Here is a 21,714-nt window from a genome sequence, read left to right as displayed (position 1 = left end):
ACTCTTAGTAATAACCAGTCCATGTCCTGAGCAGAAATCCAACAGGTATTTACCATTATTATTAGCATATATATAGCAACAACCATGATAGCTTATCTGAGGATGACACCACTTAATTATTGTTTATTAGTTTGATTGCAGTGTTGGAAGTAGACTGTCCCTTGATAGAGTTGATATTCACCACATCCGTAGGATAAGAAATTCATTCACACATCATGCACACAATAAGTAGGAATGCAATTGCATGTTACTGAACTGAAAAGCCTGACCTACATACTCATATACTTAATGAGATGCAATAAATCTGTGAGGTATGGAGGATGCATATTTCTCATTCATTTCTATTTCTCCTTGTCCTTAGGATCCTTTTTAGGCTACTGTAGTTTGTGAGGTTTCTATTTTCAGAAGGTATCTTATCTGGAATGTAGAACTTCCAAGTAGCCTTTCTGCAGTGATTATTATTATTTTATTATTATGTGACACCTTCAGGGAATCCAAAAACTCATCGAGGGAGGGCACCTACTCTACAAATCTGTCTTCTCCACCACTCAGTCCACCAACTACAATGAACCACAGCTACCATCATCATCTACACCAATGTCATCTGCCGCCCACCACCACTAGTATTTTCATAGACAATCACAAACATCCATGTTCATGGCAGGATTCGAACCCACAGCCTTTTGGCTGGAGAGCAGATATGCTAACCACTCGGCCAACCAGACCGGCTTACATCACATTATATATATATATATGTGATGTAATTAGTTGTCTGAGGTCTTGTTATACGGTATGTATTTCTGGCTATGCTGTAGTTGGCATCCAAGTAATATTTTAGCATAGCTTCATAGTGACATAAGTGTTTTGCTGTTAGTATTTTATGTTCTGACATTGCAGTAGTCAGTATAAAGCATGTATCATCTCTGTTCCCAAAAGATCAGCTTTATCATTTTATACTGTAATGATATTATTCTATTTATTTTGTAGTGTACGCAGTTATAGCATATCTTAGTATAGGGCTTTGTGTATGTTTTTATGTGTGTAAGAACTATGCCTTTTAACTTGTGGAGTTTCTAGTTATTGCTAACTGTTGATGACTTATGTGGCTGTTCCAGTTCATATCTGCATCTAAGGTACATCTAAGGTATTATATTATTATATTGCATCAACTTGAGTGATGGCAGTGGTTTTATGTTCTGTGTGTTCTGTATGTTGGAGAGTGGATGATGCATTGCTATGTAGTAAACTTCTAAACCGTGAATCATTCATATTCCAGTAGTAATAAAGCCTGTTTTTTCCAGGATGAAATTAGTTTATTAAATGATCATTAAACAACTCCACTACATTATTTGCATCACTCAACCTCCATTCCATCTAACAATGTTATACTTTCACAACCATTTCTCCTCTTAATGGTCATAACAAACAAAATTTTATTATATTTTTTCTCAAATAGTGAGCTAGTCTCTTTTTGTATTCCAGTTTATTTTTGTTTACATTAGTCACTTTTCTGCCTTGAATCATATTCTTCATGCAACTGCTCTTCACTACCCCTCTCTTTCTTCATTTACACTTTTTTCCATAACCTCTTTTCTTCTGTAGTTACTGTTTAATTTCATTAGTCATATTAGTCATCCACTTATACCAAAATATGTTATATTATTATTATTATTAAAACACAGCTTCATGAAAGATGCCAAATCTTTCCAACAACTAGCAAATAAATTAAAGATGCCAAGAAATTATATTCTTGGTTTCGTCCTTTATCCAAGTGTAAGCAAACGAAGTTTGGGTGCGAAGTATCTTCATGACTGAATTACTTGTATATAGAGGCTAATGACATCACATCAATTGTGTTAGTATCCCATAATGCAAGACACATACTCTTACGGATATGTATAATGCTATGCATTATGGGAAAGACTCTGACTGGTTTTGACCTTTATTGAGGTCTCATCAGTGAGAGCCAGATCCAGAAGAGATATTAGAGTTTAGGTATGGAGTTTTTGGTGAGCCAGTCAGTGAGCAGATTTATGTCATGTTTGCATGTTTGTTTAGGCTATGCTTGCATTATTGATTGAGACTTTTAAACTGTTGAGAGGTGGTTACAGGGTTGACACTGGGAGTTCTTTCGCTTGGTTGAACAGTGGGAAGGAGTGATGACAAGAGGCATCCCTGGAAGTTACGAAAGGAAACTGTGAGCAAGAGGGTAAGGAGTGATTTCTTTGCATGGAGGGTGGTTGAACCATGGAATGCATTGCCTGATGGAGTGGTGGGAGGGAGAACGGTCAATGAGTTCAAAGAGTGGTATGATAGACTTTGTGTTTCTTAGGGGGGGGGGACCTCTGGTCGATGAGTCTTGATAGACTGTGTTTCTTAGGAAGGACTCCCATGATGATTCTTTTGACTCCATGGAAGCCTGAATAATAATAATAATAATAATAGTAAGCAAACAGAGTTTGCACGGGAAGTATCTTTGTAAATAATTTCTTGGCATCTTTAATTTATAGTATAGCCAAGTGAAAAAAACTTTCAACATCTATCTGTAATCAAGATTATTTTAGTAATAAGGTATGGCACCTTATGACAATTTGTATATGGGAAATATATGACCTCTGCATTACTTCAACCTTGGTATCTCTTCTGGTTCTGGATCCCACTGATGAGACCTCAATAAAGGTCAAAACCAGTCAGAGTCCTTCCCATAATGCATAGCATTATACATATCTGTAAGGGTATGTACCTTGCATTATGGGATACTAAAGCAACTGATGTGATGTCATGAATAGACTCATGAAGATACTTCATGCCCAAACTTCATTTGCTTACACTTGGATAAAGGACGAAACCAAAAATATAATTTCTTGGCAGCTTTAATTTATTTTCTAGTTGTTGGAAAGGTTTGGCATCTTTCGTGAAGCTGTGTTTTAATAATATTAATAACATAACATATTTTGATGTAAAGTGGATAAAATTAAACAGGAACTGCAGAAGAAAAGAGGTTATGGGAAAAAAGTATAAATGGAGAGAGATAGTGAACAGTAGTTGCATGAAGAATATGATTCAAGGCAGACAGGTGACTAGTGTAAACAAAAATAAACTGGAATACGAAAAGAGACTAGCTCACTATTCAAAAAAAATTATAAGAAAATTTTATTTGTTATGGCCATTAAGTGGAGAAATGGTTGTGAAAGTATAACATTTTTAGATGGAATGGAGGTTGAGTGACACAAATGATGTAGTGGAGTTGTTTAATGATCATTTTATTGAGGAATTTCATACTGGAAAAGCAGGTTTTATTACCACAGGGTTTAGAAGTGCATGAGGAGAAATGATCATGTTTTGAAAATTCTAAGTACTCTGGAAATAAATAAGGCAGTGAAATTGATGGGATTTCACCAGGTGCTTTAAGAAAATGTGCCAAGGAAATAAAAGCTTCATTCAGGTCCACTGCAAGCAGATGTGCAATTTTTGTAAAAGGGGGGGCACAAAATTAAGTTTTAAAAATCAATTCTCCATTCTGAACAACATCCACACGTGTTCGCTTCCATATATTTCACTTCTTCCAAAAGAAGTGAAATATGATGAATATCAATTCAGAAAAACCATATGTATTGTGCAATCTGAAACTATCAGTGCCACTGACATCTTCCAGTGAGCATATTGTTTTAGTTCCTGGAAGCTCAGTCTAACAAGCATGAACTGAGCAGATCTGAGTCTTATTATATACAGATACAAATCAACACCTTAGCATTAGTCCATCTTTCTGTTGGTTCTCTAAGTTAAAGCTTTGTAGTAATCTGAACATGATATTTGATTATTGAAATACTGGAATGTTCATGATAATGTCTGCAACCTATGTGAAGGATTTCATTACTATACATGTGCTGATTGTGATCGGAGTTCTCTGCTGTTGCAGTATTTGTGAAAGTATAATGAGATTTTCAAGAATGATAAGTAAAAAAACATACAAGATTTTTTTCATTTTGATAAATCTATTTTAACATTTACATTAGTTTAAAAACATTTTCTACATTTTATCAAGGTGGTCAGTAAAAAAATTATCAAGGGGAACCAAGAAACATTGTTTCACAAAGGCAGCATACATGTCAATGGTAATACTCCATAGACCTAGCTGTTCAGTGAAAGTCCAGCTACTGGAAAGGTGCTACCTAAGGAGGGGAAAGTGGTTATGATAGTGCCATTGCATAAGAGTGGTGGGGATAGAATGGAAATTTCCAGCTATAGACCAGTTTGTTGAGATTTGGAGAAGTTAGTGAGAAATTGTATACAAAATTAGGCAGACAAGAATATTATTATGTATGTGGTTCAGCATGGATTTGTTCAGAGAGTTATATATGAGAGAGCTGTATCAAGGAAGAGGATTTAATATTATTAGTACAGCAATCCCTCAATTAGTGTGCCTAATGTATTCTTTAAAACAGGGGCATTAATCGAAAATGCACTAATCGAATATAGTAACCTATGGGAAAATGTAATTCGCTCCTCAGATTTCTTTTTTGACCCTTAAGTTTTTTATAAAAGAATTAGGGTATGTCTCAGGGCCTAGTTAAAGGAAAACCATGAAGCTGAAAAACAATAAAACATATTCAGAAAATAAATTTATTATTCTACTTATTAACAAAGAATTGAGCTAACGTAGTTTGGCGGGCATTCTGTTTTCTTTTTTTCATACAACTGACGGTATGGCCCTATTGCCTCTTCTGCAAATTTTACTGGTTCTCTCTTCACCAGGGTCGGTCTCTAAGCATTGCTGCTTAAAAACTTCGAATGTACAAAAACTATTTTCAAATTGTTTCTGTGAAATCTCTTTGGGCTTGTCAGTGATTAAATTTTCTTCATATTCTTCAGGATCTTCCCACTGTACATTTAAATCGTTGAGTCTTTGGACTCCCTGGAGGTGACAAATAATAATAATAATAATAAAATTTAGCATGTCGGAATCACTCAATTCTTCAGAATGAGATTTAATTAACTTAGATTCATTTTAAAAGCCTCTAAAATCATTTACACAATGTGGAAGAATGTGCTTCCTAACAGCTCGCATATGACTAGCAGTAATTTCATTCAACTTTGGGACTTTATAACTAGGCTGAGATTTCTCTGATTTGGCTAGAAAAGTCTTGAAAGGCATTCACTTCTAAAAAAAGCCAGTTTCATCGACATTAAATATTTGTTGATCACAATAGTCCCCTTCTTACACAATTTTTTTCAAAATCTCTGGATATCTCCTTATCTGCACTTGTAGCTTCGCCTGTGATTAGAACATTGTGTAGGCTATTTCTCTTTGAAACGCTCAAATCACTCAGCACTAGCATGGAATTCTTTTTCTTTTCCATCATTGATAGCACTTTCTTTCAAGTTTGCAAATAGGTTTAATGCTTTTCATTTAATAAGGCTAGTATTTAGTGGGATCTGTTTTTGGTTACAATCTTTGATCCATGTAAAAAGAAGTCTCTCTAATTCAATGATTATAACTTTGATTTTCAGTGCATGCATGATGAACTTGAAGCAGCCTTACCTTTCTCTTTGTATTCAGCAGTTGATTCACCCATTTTTGTAGTCTTGTCCTATCTTTGCTCTGGACTCACCTTGTTCATTTTTCTTTATTATTTCAAGTTTTTCTTCCAATCAGATTACTTTTTGAATCAGTTGCACACTTCTATTTTTTGCTTACTAATTCTTTTACTCATGATTAAAGGTTAGCAAAATAATTTAAAATAAAAAAGTAAGGAAAACAATTGCATGAGATATGATCAGCAAAATTCTATGTAAAGCAGACAACATAAATTTTGGTGGTAAATTTGGAACATAATGTACATAGAAATAGTATATTATGCCATTGAAAAATAACTTTGTAAAATGTTTCAAATCGGTAACTAAATTATTTCATCCTGGTGAACTAATTTTTTAAAACAGTTAGCCATAAAAAATGTATAGATCGAAAAATTTTTAAATCTGTAACATTTATTTTTAAGATGTATATAGGCACACTAATCGAATTTTAGAGGCGCACTAATCGAATTTGGGTATCGAAAAAAATGACGCACTAATCGGGGGCGCATTAATCCCATGCCTCCGTGGAGTCTTAGGACTCATTGCAAAAGGTCAAACACTTACAGACCACAATAACTACTCATACCTTGCCTTGAACTCATACAATGTTGGAGCACTCATTACTCACTATGGAAATGCATTCTGCTCATTCACTGCTGGCCAAGCAAAAAAAATCTCTTTTTTGCCTCTTTACTCAGCATAACCCATTATCGTATACAATAATTCCCCTGCATCTATTTGATAGGCTCCTCTCACCAGTTTATACATCTCAATCATATCACCTCTCCTTCTCCTCCTAGCTGCCAAGATTTGGAGATCATATTCCATCAGCCTAAACTCATATTCAGTATTTCAGAGTTCTGAGACGGTCTCAGTTATTCACCTCTGCTTTCTCTCTCTCTCTCTCTCCCCAATGTTTCCCTATTACTAATATAGCCAGATAACCAGATCTGTGCAAAGAAATCTAAGTGAGGCTTACTTAGCACCTTATAGAGTGGAACTATCACCTATTATTATCATCATCCTAAGACTCCATGGAGTTACAGACTCATCTAGGAGGTCCCTTCTGTCATACACACAGCTCATCATACCATACCTTAAACACATTCAAATTCTCTATAGATACCACACTCTCAGGAAATGCATTCCAATCATTCACAACTCTTTATGCCAAACAGGTGATAAAGACTGATGCTCACATCAGTCTTTATCACCTTAATAACTGCAAAGTTAACCACCTGGATGATATACCCTTGCAAGACTACCACTTAGTAACTGAACTATTTCTTTTGCTTCTGTCACTTTCCTACCATCAGCACTGAATAAAGTTATCTTTCTATAATCATTCTTGAAAACTGATTTAGCCTTCCTTACCATAGTAATGTTACCCTTCTTGCTTGTGATTTATACTACTCATGGACATGCTGATCACATTGTTGTTTATATTCCTTCCATAATGCTTTCTTATTTTGCAGCTTTTGCTTTGTATTGTTAGTCATCTACTTAATCCTATTCGGTTTATCCTCCTCACCCTGGGTATGCATTCTGATACTGCCTCACTCAAGCAATCATTGGCTGTTTCCCATTTACTAATTACATTCATTCCATGTAGTTTCTTATGTCATGGCACTACTCCAAGTTGCTTCCTAAGTTTATCATAATTTCCAGCTTTGTAGTTCTGCATAAACCCTTTCTTTACTGAAATTTCCACATGTCGAGCAACCTCCCAGGACAAGACCGATAGTAACTTTCCTCAATTGGAGGTCGTGCTACTGCAGTTATAGATAGACCTGATGCTATTACCAGATCCAACACTCTTAAACACTGGTCCCTTCCATAATGTACTGTTTTAGGTAATTATCCCTTAGTAATATAAATTCTGTTTCCATTTTGCCACGTGTCCTTTTCTCCTTCCAAATCTATATTACCGTAGTTGAAGTCTCCCATGATAATTGCTCAGTCTGCACTCATGCTAATCTGCTGATGCATGTCGTCACATCTTCTTCTTCTTCTTTTTTTTTTTTTTTTTTACACGCGTGGATAGGCTTATGTATTCGTCAGACATTTTTGTAATAGATTTCACAGTTTGATATGAACACAGTTGATTAAGAAAATAACTATTTATTAACTTAAAAGCTAATATTTTGCTGGTATTATATCCAGCATCTTCAGAGCACACAACACAAAGTTTGTTACAAATGCTGCACACAGGATCAATTGGAAAGAAACAAAAGTAATGCACAGAAGCTTCTACAAGTCAGAGAGGTTGTTCCTGGAATCAACAGAAGCCTTAAAACATACTCCAAACCTTAACAAGTATGGCTGTATAAATCTACCAAAGATTTGGGAGACAGTCATCTTAAGACCAAATTAATATTTATTACTTTTATTTTATTTCATTTTTTCAAACTTTCTAAGACTATCATTTGGACTATTATTTCAAAACTTTGAATTTTTTAAAATTTATTTATTTATTTTTAAACCTAGATGGTGCCATATTAGGACTTTAGTCCTGTGTTGCACGCTGCAATTACTATTACTAGCCCCACTGTTACACCGGATTGTGATTGTTTTGCATTTGTAACAAACTTCTTCTTCTGGATCCCCTATAACAGAGGTCTATAACAGTGACTAACAATATTTTGTCCTGTTAGCCTCCTGACAGCCTCAAATGAATCATTTCCATCAGATCTACAATCTTCCTTAACTTCTATTTTTGTTGATTGATGTTTTTCAGCTATCATTAATAATACCCCTCCTCGTGCCCTATTTCCTATATTTTCTCTGAAAATACAATATCCATTACATTCTAGTTCTGTAACTATATCATTATCTGATAACCAGGTCTTGCTAATGCCAATAATTTTTGATCAATTGAGCTGGCTAATGCTAAATACTCCTCTTCTTTATTTCTGATACTTCAGGCATTTGTGTACATGCATTTCAACATCCCTTTGGTCCACTGTTACCCTTACACAATGTCATTACCTGCTCATTCAGATTCAGAACCTGGGAAACTGCACCCATCTCTTCACATTCATTCCTGAACTTATACTCATCTATTCCAGAGATGGCTATTTCCACACAGTCGTTCATGCACTCATTTGTCCTGGGGTGGCTAGATACATGCTTGATTGCATTCCCTCTATTTCTAGTTTCCCTGGTTTTGCACTTCCAAACTCTCACTGAACAACACTTTCTTCAAGCACCTAACTCTTAAACCATTTAAGTTCAGTCCATCATGCATGTAGGAGTTACATCCATTAAATTCACTCCACACATCTATAAACTGCACACCATTCCTCCTGCATAATCTTCTCACTGACAATTATGGCTCTTCTTCTCAATTCTCTCCAAGGCAGCAGACTCAGTCTTTACTTTCTTATTCTTCATTTTTGCTTCTTCTAACAACTGTTTCTTATCTTTTCTCTCATTGCATATTTCTCACCTTTCAAATCATTTGTGCCTGCCAAAACAATTAACTCGTTTGCTTCTTTCTTCTGCAAACTTAAAGCTTCACTAACATCCTTTATCTTTACTCCTGGAAAATATGCTTTTGTAACTTTCTCATTAAGTATACCTCTTTTCACTTTTGTTTCTTTTCTTAGCACTTTTATGCTTTCCCCATTCACTCTCTCTTTCATTCTCTGTCCTTTTGCACCACACACACACACACACACACACACACATACACACACGCACGCACACACACACCAATCATTTCTCCAGTCGCTCGAGCTCATGTTTTGCTCTGGGAAGGAGTTTTCGTAAGCATGCAATTTCTTTCCGTGCTGGCATCGCATTATCCAGATGATTACTTTCAACTACTTCCTTCAAACTGTCATTCATTCGTATTTCATGCACTATCATTCACTGCTTCCACTATATTCTCCACACCACTTCCACAATCCTGCCTTATGTAAGTTTTTTTTTTCTTTTCCCCACTTGGTTAGACTATAATAAATTTAGTTTAATTCTTTATCCAAGTGAAGTAAATTCAGGCATAAACTTTGTTTACTTACACTTGGATAAAGGATTACACTAAATTTATTATAATCCTGCCTTATATCCATAATGTCAGTCACTTTGATTATTAGTGATTATTCTGATGTGGCCTTTCAGGAGGATTTAATTAAGTTCAGCAGGTGGGAGAATGAATGGGGGTATGAGTTTAATTCAGCTAATTGTAAGGTCTTTCAATCTGAGATCCATCAATGGAAAATTATGTACTCTATTGACAGAAGTATACTAGAGGAAGTGGAGGAAGCAAGAGATCTTGGAGTGATGATTGATAGAAATTTGGAGTTAAGGGAATATATCATGAAAGTGCTGAGAGACTTAGAGGACTGCTGCAAGACATTGGCTAGCAGAGATAAAAGAGTGGTTATTCGATTGTATACAGCCCTGATCAGATTGCATCTTGATTATTATGTGCTGATAAGAGAAGGTAACAAATAATATCAGGACTTGTACAGTGTTAATTATGAGGATAGACTGAGTATATGCAAATTGTCAGATAATTGTGAAGATGTGTGTGTGTGAGAAAGAGAGAGAGAGAGAGAGTTACAGAATTGATCTGGGAAGATCTTTCAAAGTAGAACAAGGATGGGAAGGCCATCTCTGGAAGTTATGAATATATGTGTGAGTGAGAGAATGAAAAATGTTTTTTGCATGGAATATATTGCCTGATATAGTGATGAGAATGCAGATGGTGAATAAGTTTAAGGGGTGGCATGGTGATAGACTTTATGTTATCTAAGATGAGTCCCCCATAATGAGTAGTGGGACTCCATTGAGTTTCTGAATGATAAGAATAATATACCTGTAAGATTGTTGATGCTGCATGAAGATGAAGCTCTCTGGCAGAGTTAGGAGAATGAATATCTCTGGTTTGAAATGGCAAGTATTAAATATCTTTAAAAAACAGAGGAATTTTCTAGATTTTTTTAAAAATTAGATGGATTCAGCTTCAGCTGATCTTGGATGAAAGTAGCAGGATTTTTCTCTCACAAATAAATAAATAAATAAACAAAACCTAAATATTTGTGTGTGTGTGTGTGTGTGTGTGTGTGTGTGTGTGTGTGTGTGTGTGTGTGTGTGTGTGTGTGTGTGTGTGTGTGTGTGTGTGTGTGTGTGTGTGTGTGTGTGTGTGTGTGTGTGTTATTATAAATATGCATTTTTTCCTATTTATTTATTTTAAATAAAATTAATCAAATAAAAAGTGTTCTCTTAAAATGCTTGTATGACTAGTTATTCTTATCCTAAACTCCTATGAAAGTTTGATAATATGTGATCAAGTATTTTAATTTTTTTTCATTATTTATGCATTTCTGTCTGTATGTTTGTATATTAGTTGCTCTGCAAATTCACATATAGTGCTGAACCCATTAATTTCATTATAGTTACTTATTCGGGTAAAGAAATTTGGATCTGGTCTCGTTCATCTAGGATTAGAACCATATTCATATGTTGGAATTTATGCACAGAACTGTGTAGAGGTAAGTTTTTATAAGCAAACAGTATTTTATTCACTGCTTAGCTTCAGATTACTTCTGCACTACAAATTTGTTTTTCAGATTCTATGTTAAACATGTTTTGTTATGAATTATTTAATCAGAAATACAATACAGAATAATTGTACAGTATACTAGTTCTGCTCTGCTTTAAAACTAAACTGAGAAGGAACTGATTTTGTAGACAATTAGAATAAAGGAATATATTTAATTTTGAAAAAAAAAAAAAAAAAAATCTAGATTTGGTTGAAACAGAGCCCAGAATTTGTCATCTACTCTATTCTTTATAGAGTGAATTCTTATGAAAGTAAAATGATTCAGATATCTCAACATTTTGGTAGTTTATTAGCATGCAAATAACAGTTTTTAGTAAGACTCAATGTTTTAAAAGCTATGGACTCTGGTTGCTTGTCTTCTGTTATATCTTGCATATTATAAGTTATGCTATTGTGTTGAAACACAAACTCGTGTTGAAGCATTCTGGATGAGAAACCATACATCATGGTCAGTTTTTATGCATAGTCTTTATTTACTAGTGTACCTCTTGCTCACACTCTCCAGTTGTTATCACAAGAGTTCCCTCAAGACATAGTTGAACTGTTTGACTTTGTCATGCACTCAGGCTACTTCATCTGTAGAAACTCTACAACAATCACATCCTTTCTTTTGGGTACACTGTGTGGATGATGTTTTGATTTGACTTGAATATGAAGCATATCTACCTGACTACCTAAACAAGATTAACAGCCTGCACCCATACAACAACTTCATAATGGAAATAAAAAGGATAGAAAATTAGCCTCTTGGCATCCTCCTCCTCTCCTGTACCCCATTCTGGATTACTTCTCTAAAGTTTCTGTTCATTGTAAACCAACCTTCAGATCATTACATACAAGATTCAGCCCATCATCTATTTCAAAAAATGTGCATCATGAAATCTGTACTTAATAGAGCAACACATCCGTGAGATGTTGGTCAACCTATGCTGCACTAGTATCAAGGATGGACAAGAAGGAACTTGTTCACATTTACCTTAAAGTGCTGTGGATTGTATTCCTTTGGAAATACATAAGATGACAGGCTGTTCCAGAGGGTAGCAGTGCAAGGAATGAATGAGGAGGAGGAGAAATTTGTTTTGTGAGTTTGAGATGCACTCTGAGGGAGTGTTGATTAGTTGCTGTTTGAATGGATTTGACAGAGAGTAGGGTATTACAGATACTAATTCTGATGAACAGTGGCCATAGAAGTATTTGTAGAGGATGCATGTCTGCTCCAAACCTAAGGATTTCTGACTTGAACTTGACACCATCCAAAGCATCAAATTACAGAAATTCTTCGCTTCAAGAAAATTAAATGCATCTATGATACAATCTGGTCCCTAGAAAACCTGACCCTGTATGGTGAGTCTTTATTCTATGCATTGTGTGAATCTCTGAATCAGTTTCAAAGATCCTTTAAAGAAACAATTTAGTTCCCACATTCTTTCCTGTCAATAAAAATCTCTTCCTGGTTATCCTACACACAAGACAAATGAGCTCCTTTCTTCCTTCTGGTGTTTACCAGGTTCAGTGTAATGTCTCCACTCTTACTTTTAACAAACAGGAGATTTTGTAAAAAAAAAAAAAATGACTGCAGGTAATGCCACTCATGCATTACCTACAACAAACCTGAATAATCTGTGTCAGGCCAGATTTTATATCCTCTGGTCCAATATGTGCCTGTTACATCGGTGTCATTTTAAATTCAAGCATATGTTCAGACAGAACATGGAAGCATTTTAAACTGCTGAAACTTAATTTGGAATGATTGTCTATCCGTTGAAAAATGAGAGCATCTCATCCTCATTAATCACAGGCATTAACTCTGTTCCCCCCCCCCCTCTTTTATTTTTATTTTGTTGTATTTATTTATATAAGCAAAGTGGGTATTAGATCCAGCATTATTTCTAAGCCAAATGTAGAAACTATGAAAGTTTCGTAAGGTAATTTGAGAGAGCTTATGGGAATATACTCCCCGTCATTCATGAGTTGTCTCTTAGTGTGGATTACTTAGAAGACATAGGTGCTGCCCAAGCACCTATATATTTGCCTTTTATTAGTCCATTTTGATAAGGTTTTACTGATCTGACAGCTGTTTCAAACTGAATGGTTCTCTTCAGGTAGAAACATTAAGAAAGCATTAACATTAACATTTCTGGCTAGATGGGTGAAGCAAAACTGCTTCTCATATTCCCCTTTGTCTTGTAATGAAAGAAGTTTGAATGGAGTGTTTGTGAGCTATATGCTCACCCATTGAGGGCAGTGAAGTTAGCTGTGTTCAGCTGAAATTAAATTAGACTTTGGTCTTTTATATTTGTTAATTTCTGCTTCATTATGTTCTGAGGCTTCCTTGATTAACGGGTTTGGATGATTACTTGTCTTGGTAAAGAACTTCTCAGCTAGATTTAGGAGAAAGGAAGAGATATACAGGATATTAACTTCTCTATGGATCTGGGTGTTTCTTATAAACCAAGGGGCATCCAGAATCATTCTCAGGCACTTATTCCGTAATCTCTGAAGTTTTAGAATGTTTGAATTCGTGGTGTGGCTCCACGCTGGGAAAGCGTAAGTGATCACCGGTCGAATTACCATCTTGTAAATTGTTAATTTTGTTTGCGTGTCCAGTTTACTTTGTCTGTTGATCATAGAGTAGAGCTGCGCTAAGACATTGGATGTCTTTGAGGTAATGTAACTAATATGTTTGCTGAATAGGAGTTTACTATCCAGAACCACTCCAAGATATTTAACTTCAGTCTGCCATAGAATCTTTACTCCCAATAAATAAATATCCTCCATGGTATGGGTTTTCTTTCTAGTAAACAATATAGCTGAGCTTTTCTGGGGGGTTAACTTGTATCCTCCAGTCTGCCATCCACTTTACTAAAATTATTAAGAAAGCAAAAACTCTCAGAGAAATGTATTTTTTGTAAGCAAACTCTCAGTCGGTGCATAAAAGTAATTACTAAAATAAAGAGCCAAAAGGCTTCAGTTTGGCGATGCGAAATTATATAAGCAAAGTGGATATTAGATCAGCATTATTTTAAAGCTGAATGTAGAAACTATGAAAGTTTTGTTAAGTTGACCAGAGAACTTGTAAACCAGAACTGGTTGACAGTTGTCAGGTCAGTGTAACCTTATCAAAATGGACTAATAAAAGGTAAATATATAGACGCTTGGGCAGCACCTATGTCTTCTAAGTAGTCCACACTAAGGCAACATATGAACTGGGAAGTGTATTCCTGTAAGCTCTCTTGATCGGGTAAATGACAGGAGTTACCAGCTCAGTGCTGTTCAGCAGTGGGAAAACTTTGAAAGAGGTGAAGGAAATGAGGAATATGGACAGGGACTTGAAATATAGAAGTGGCATTGCTAAAATTGTGAGTTATCACAGCAGATGATGACAGTGAGGAGGAGGGCGTTGGCATGTAGAAGTCAAGGTAGAGGTGCCAGGTCTTTGGAAAAGAAGTCTAGAAAAGCTAAGTATTATTTTGTGTAGTATTTGGCAATATTGATTGCATTATAGTAAACTCTTGTTTATTTTTGATAGCTTAGCACAGCTGCTTGATTTTTTTTTTGGTTTATGTTGGACCTATACATGAGAGGCTTGGTTGATCAACCTATAATATGTTAGTACCATATATGGGTTATGGGTTGGGAAAGGAGAAACTTGTTTATATTTGATTTAAAAGTCTGTATTTTGTATTCCTTGGGAAATGCATCAGGGAGAAGACTGTTGTGGGTTTGTTACTGACATTCTTTATAAATTTTTGTAAGATTGTGGAAGCAGAAGCAAGTAGGAATGGGGAAACAAAAGCAAGTGAGAATTTGGAAGAAAAAGGAAGGAATGACAGAATGAGAGAGAGAGAGAGACTGCAGAAGCAACAGAGGATGCAATTGCCAGGATACAAGATCTAAAGAATGAATTCATCAGAATGAGCAATGAGAATGAAGCATAAGTGCATCAAGGTTAGCCATTTGGTTGATAGGAATGAAATAGCACAAAAGGTAAGCATGAAGGAAAGTAGTAAAAAAGAAGTCATGAATGAACTCAAGAATAGCAATTTATGGAGATTCCATTATTAAATGTGTGGTGAATGAGAGAGTCCACAAGTGGGAACAGATGATTTGAACAGAGATAAGGAGAATGTGAGGTTGAATATCGGGTGGTTATTGAGGGAAGCAAAATATTGTCGTATATCATTGTATATGGGACTCAATCATTAGGTGTGATGACTAATAAAGTGCACAAAACATGCTTTCCTGGTGGAACAATGAAGCAAATAACTGATGCATTGCAGAAAAGGAAAAACCAGGCATCAAAATTAGTAGTAGTCATGGCCACAAATGACCCAGAAATTATACCAAGGTTAAAGTAATGCAGAAGTCATATTTCCTTGGTATTATTATTATTGTTATTATTATTATCATGTGACACCTCCAAGGAGTCCAAAGACTCATTGAGGGGGCAGCACCTACTCTTCAACTCTCTGTCTCCACCACTCAATTCACCAACCACAGCAAACTGCAACTCTGCAACTACCATAATCATATACACTAGCGCCATCTACTGCCTACTACACCACTAGTATTATTTTTGCAGACAATCACAAACATTCATGTCCATGGCAGGATTCAAACCTGCAGCGTTTTGGCTGGAGAGCAGAAACGCTAACCACTCCGCCAACCAGATCAGCAGTATCATTTCATTCATCTGATACCAGTCAACCTTGGTATCATTTCTGGGTCTGGTTCCCACTGATGAGACCTCAATAAATGTTGATATTGGTCTGGGTAGTGTTATACATGTCCATAAGGATATGTGCTTTGCATTATGGGATACTGAGGCAAGTGATGTGAAGTCATTAGCCTCTATATACGAGTTGCCCAATCATAAAGTTATTTCAGGTGCAAACTTTGTTTGCTTACACTTGGATAAAGGATTAAACCAAGAATATAATTTCTTGGCATCTTTAATTTATAGTATAATCAAGTGGAAAAACTTTCAACAAGAAAAAAACCTAGTTCTAACACCCTTGCTGACTACACTCTTACTCAATGTCCAAGGATGGTGGCAGTTTTCCCACCACCAGACATGTTCCGAAAAATTTCCTCTGAATTAATCTTGTAAAAACCCTTCAGTAATTTGTGTTTCAATCATATCGTCCATTTTCCACCTGTCAACAGTTTCTGTAACCCACAAATCTTCAACCTGTTCTTGTAAGGATCATTCCATAGACCTGTTACTATCTTTGTTACTCACCTCTGGATCCTCTACATCTCTTCCTCATTGCCAAGAAATCCTGGTGCCCAGATCTGCATGCAGTAGTCAAGATAGGGTCTTATCAAGGCTCAATAAAGAGGAATAATAACCTGCTTGTCTGCTCGTCAAAGTATTCTTCACTAACCAAGTAATCTGATGAGTTGCCTTAGCCACTTTTACTATGTGCCCTCTGAACTCTATATCCCTATTCACTATGCCCTCTGAACTCTAAATCCCTATTCACTAACACTCCTGAATCTCTGGCTTCATCAATTTCCTGGAGTACAGTTCCATCAATGTAGTACACAGATAGTAATCTTTTCACCCCAAAATACATAACCCTACACTTCTTTGCCATATTAAACTGACACATTTTCCATTGCCCAGTCTGCCAATCTATTCATCCAAATCATCCTGCAAAATTTTAATATCATTTGTGTTAATTGTTGCTCTACCTAACTTTGCATCATCAGCATACAACTGAACAGTTCCTCTCAGATCCTTTCTTATATCATTAATATACAAATTAAACAGTAATGATCCAAGAACAGAGCCCTGTTACATGCCACTAGTCACAGGCCTTCTTCTGCACTATACTCCTGAATAAACTACTCTCTGATATCTCTCCATTAACCATCCTTTTATCCACCTCACCAACCCACCCATGTGCTGCAGTTTACCGATTAGAATTCCATGTGGTATCATGTCAAAGGTCTTTTGCAAAGTCGAGCAGTATCTTTGTAAACCCATTACCTTTATCCAACTCATGTGTCACTGTATTATAAAACGTGAGCAAGTTACTGGGGCATGCCTAACCCTTTGTGAAACCATGTTGTCCCCATACAGTATCCCATTTCAATCTATCCATTCCTATATTTTGTTCTTGACTAACTTCTCCAGTATCTTGACAACAACAACTGATATGCTGATCAGTCAGTCAGTAATTTCTTACTCTTGCATACATCATGCTTCTTCTCATACACCTGTTGCTTGCTCACCAGTCAGTCTTCTCTCATTTCTTTCTCTCCACTTGAGCTACTACTGATTTCATACTGAGGATGAAACACCTTGATGATTCACTGAATACCTTGACCATATTCTCTGCAGCAGTTATCAAATTACTACTTTCATCCAGTAACATCATCTTACTGTAATCCTTCTTCTTTCTGCCACCTATTGCAAAAACTACCTTGGTCTGATTTGCTAATTTCTGCTTGTAGTGTACTTTTGCTGTCCTTACCAACTGGGTTTCTCTCCTGTTCTTTATATTCTTTATGCAAGTAATTGTTACCATTATTCATCTCGTGCTACCTCCATAGTGCCTTATGAGACGATACCAGTAACAGGAAGAAATAAGTTCAATCTATTTTTAATAATGGCTGACACATCTCCAGAAAAATATAATTTAATAAATCCAGTATATTTTATACTGTGTTACATATAAAAATTTAAAACAAACCTTTAAAGCAGGGGTCTTCAACCTTTCAGACAGTGCGGTCTGCATTAAAAATTTCAATGAAGCCTGTGGGGCCACTAAGCTATACTGCAATATTTAGAATTGTAAGATACTTTCCAGATTCACAAGGAATGCTGTGCATTTGATACTTAACGTAAAATCCTATCAAAATAACCAAACTCAGCTTTAAGAGCGTAGGTAGGAGTTGGGTTCATGATATGTAAATACAATCAATACTTGAAAAAAGATAATTTAATAAAGAAAACATTCATTTTTTTTTACAGTGTCAATTTGCAACTTGGCAATGTTTTTTCCTTGACCAACTTGTTGATGTTGGCATCAATGTTGGAAGTCGCTATGCGCAGAGTATTCTCAAGATGTTGGTCGGTAATCTGAGTTCTTGTCTTGGACTTCACATGCTTCATTCTGGAGAAGAACTGCTCACATAAGTATGTGCTTCCTAACAAAGCGCACATCTTCAAAGCATGCTGGCAAAGATTAGGGAACGCATCCTCAGAAATATAGTCTTTGTAAAATGTAAGCAAGGTCACATTGAATAATTTTTTTCTCAAAGAAGAGTTGTTTTTGGAGTTCAAGCAGCTCCATTCAAGTTCAAGAGTCTAGTTCAAGAGCCTAGTATTTTGGCAGCATTGACACTGAATGGCATTGAAAATAAATCTAAAGAAGACTGTTGGTTATGAACATCACAAAATCTCTCTTCGAACTCACTTCGCAACATGGCTAATTTTGTAGCATATTCATCAAGAGACGAACAGTTGGACAATAACTTTCATGACATTCTCAAATCCAATAGTTTTCATGCACAAATTCTCCTGGTGGATTAAACAGTGGTAATAGATGAAATCTTTTCCTTCTAGTTCTGGTTCCTTCTGTAGCAGTGCAACAAACCCTTTGTTCTTTCCCACCATAGCAGGGGCACCATCAGTTACCACACCCTCGAGGTTGGTTAAGCTGAGGTTGAAACGCTGCAGCGTTTTCTTGGTGGCTTCAAGAATATCAGTGCCTTCCATCATTCCCTTCATAGGTATGAACGTTAACAGTTCTTCTGTCACATTGAATTGTTGATCAGTGTCACGGACAAAGATAGCCAGTTGTACTGTATCCTTCACATGTGTGCTCTCATCTAAAGCAAGTGAATATGACGTAAATTCGGATGACCATTTTTTTAAAGTTCCTTTAATGTCATTGGCAAGTTCTTCGACATGTCGTGCTCAGTTATCCCAGAAAAACTCGTTTTTTTAAACACTTCCTTATTATTTGGGCACAGAATATCCCCAGCAGCGATGAGACACTCTTTCACAAACTCTCCATCCAAGAAGGCTTTTGATTTTTTAGTAATTTTTTGAGCTATTACATAACTTACTTTGACACACACTTCACTCTCTTCCCTCTGCCTTTTAAACATACCCTACTGGCATTTTAAATCAATTTGGAGATGATTCACTTTGTCCACATGAAGCTGCTCTTGAAGGTGATCAAAATTGGACCCATGCTTTGTCTCATAGTGTCGTTTTATATTTATTCTTTTGATACTGACACTGACTCATGACAAATTAAACTCACTGGCTTATCGTCGATCGGCACAAAAGAGTACAAATTGGTTCATTTTTCATTAAAAACCTGACAAGAATCACTTGATTTATGCTCTTTACTCGTAGACACCATAGTGATGGAAGGTGAACCCAAAAAATGATCCAAAATGGCCATGTAACAGTTATTATCCACTGAATATGTCTCACACTAATGAAAAAAGTCAGCTAAGCTAATCATCATCATGTGGCATGAAAAAAGTCTTGCAATATAAAACCACAATAGGCTATGGCTGACACAATGAACCTGCGTGCACTCATACACAAATATCACACTGTTCACGACTGACCAAGGATGAGATCCTCTTGTATTTATATGAAAATAACGAAGTATTGAGAACCTTCGAGATGTATCTGGAAGGCACTAGACAGCGCACTCGAACAAACTACTGCTTCAGCCATCTACCTGCGACATTAGTACTAGTACTTAAGTACCGCTTGGTGCTGGTAGATGGCTGAAGAAGCATGTCTATTTAATATTTATTTTTATACGATTTTATGTAAAGTATCAAATGCAAAGCATTCCTTGTGAATCTGTAAAGCATCTTACAATTCTAAATCCCGCAGTATAGCTTAATGGCTTGCAGGCTTCATTGAAATTATTTTTTATTTAATCGTGTTTTAATGTTGAGTAGTTATTTTTTCAAAATGGCTGGCGGGCCATGGCAAAGAGCTTCACAGGACACAGGTGGGTGGCCCGGGAGCCATGCATTGAAGACCCCTGCTTTAAAGCATACATTTAAAAGATATAAAACTTACCTTTAAAACAAAATACAATTTAAAAAATTATTTTAAGTGGAAAACAGGTGAGAGACAAATGGATAATGGAATTAAAATTTACAGGATATGGTTTGTTGGTTTCACTAAAATATTTATTTTTTTTATTGCAATTTCTTTATAATCAGTGTTTCATAATGACTATGTACTAATAATGCTGTTATATTCTATTTAGTGGGTAATTACAGAACATGCTTGCTATCATCATTCAGCTGTTGTCGTACCTTTATATGATACTTTGGGTCCAAATGCTTGTTCCTACATTATTAACAAAGGTGAGTTTAGTATATTCTTTGATATTTTGATGTATCTGAATTTTCTCAGAGTGCAGAACTAGGAGGACATTGTTGCAAGTAGCTTTGAGAACATATAGTATAAAGTGGAGGTGGACAATGAAATACAGAATATTTAGTGGATATCACTATATGTTAGAGAATGCAAAGTATAACAAGGGCAAAATCTTTAAGCAAATTAGGTTAAGATTTCAATTATTAAACAGTAAATATAGATTGGAAAGCAGAATAAACATATCAGATTGATTCTACATTGTGTCTTTTAACTCAATGGATGTCTGCTATTAATAATAACAAGGAAATTGAATTTCTGGAATTAGGCAGCTTGTGGTAGAAGTAACAGTAACCTTCATGAGTCATTACATCATAATAGGCCCACTTAACTAGCAACACTCTCATACTGAACCTTGAAAACGTTCACACTCCCCACATTCACATTGCATTCTGACAATGCTTTCATATGTATGTATAAAGAATATATGGAGACAAAAACACATGTTCAAGTAATTACTTTATTTATAATTAAGAAAATAATACTTGATTTTTGACCTCTGTATTAAGGTCATCATCAGGAAAACATACATGTGCACAACTGGTAATTAGCTTAAGGAATTAACAACGCATATAACGGATATTAACTAAAGCAAACTTTAATGAATACCTTCAATATTTTGGCAACGTCACTTTGCCATCTTCAGGAACATATAAATATGGTATATGCATGCAGGCACTAACAAAAACAAATGAGGAAGAAAGCAAGAAACTAATATTGTTCCTAAAGTCCTAATGGTGTCCCCTAGCAAGCTAATTGGGTTGTCTTGAACGTTGGGCTGAAGTTCTCATAATGTAGGCTTCCCAAATTTGGGGTAGTTTCATGCACCCAAATTTGTTGAAGTTTGGAATGTTCTTTAGAGCTACTGATGATTCCCTGAATAATCTTTCGTACTTGAACTTCCTGCGGTGTATTATTTTAGCTTTATTCCAACAAATTCTATGGCGAGTATCTAAGGCATGGTCTGCCAACCCAGAGTGGCTGTACTGGTGAAATCGGATGTAGTCTTTGTCTTTGAAATCCTGATATTTGCTGTCTGGCCTGTTTGGCCAAAGTAGGACAGTTTACAGCTTCAAGGGACCTGGTTATACACCAGGTAGGTCTAGGGGGAGTGGTTGGTCTTTGGTAGAACGGATAA

At 35.9% G+C, this 21,714-nt stretch overlaps 1 protein-coding gene across 1 annotated transcript in view; it reads left to right on the top strand.

Annotated features, from left to right (window-relative positions):
* Nucleotides 1-21,714, top strand: part of LOC150095885 (long-chain-fatty-acid--CoA ligase 1-like) — a 335,143-nt gene that overhangs the window by 67,152 nt on the left and 246,277 nt on the right. Inside the window, exons 5-6 of the mRNA XM_090409654.1 lie at nucleotides 10,980-11,075; nucleotides 20,407-20,506. Coding sequence (XP_090265780.1) covers nucleotides 10,980-11,075; nucleotides 20,407-20,506 — 196 coding nt within the window. The remainder of the gene's footprint in view (nucleotides 1-10,979; nucleotides 11,076-20,406; nucleotides 20,507-21,714) is intronic.

This window comes from Typopeltis vanoorti, chromosome 19 (assembly GCF_054136105.1).
Source record: "Typopeltis vanoorti isolate ZY-2024b chromosome 19, IOZ_Tvanoo_1.0, whole genome shotgun sequence".
Lineage (NCBI taxonomy): Eukaryota > Metazoa > Arthropoda > Arachnida > Uropygi > Thelyphonidae > Typopeltis > Typopeltis vanoorti.
This window is presented reverse-complemented; position numbering and strand designations above follow the sequence as displayed.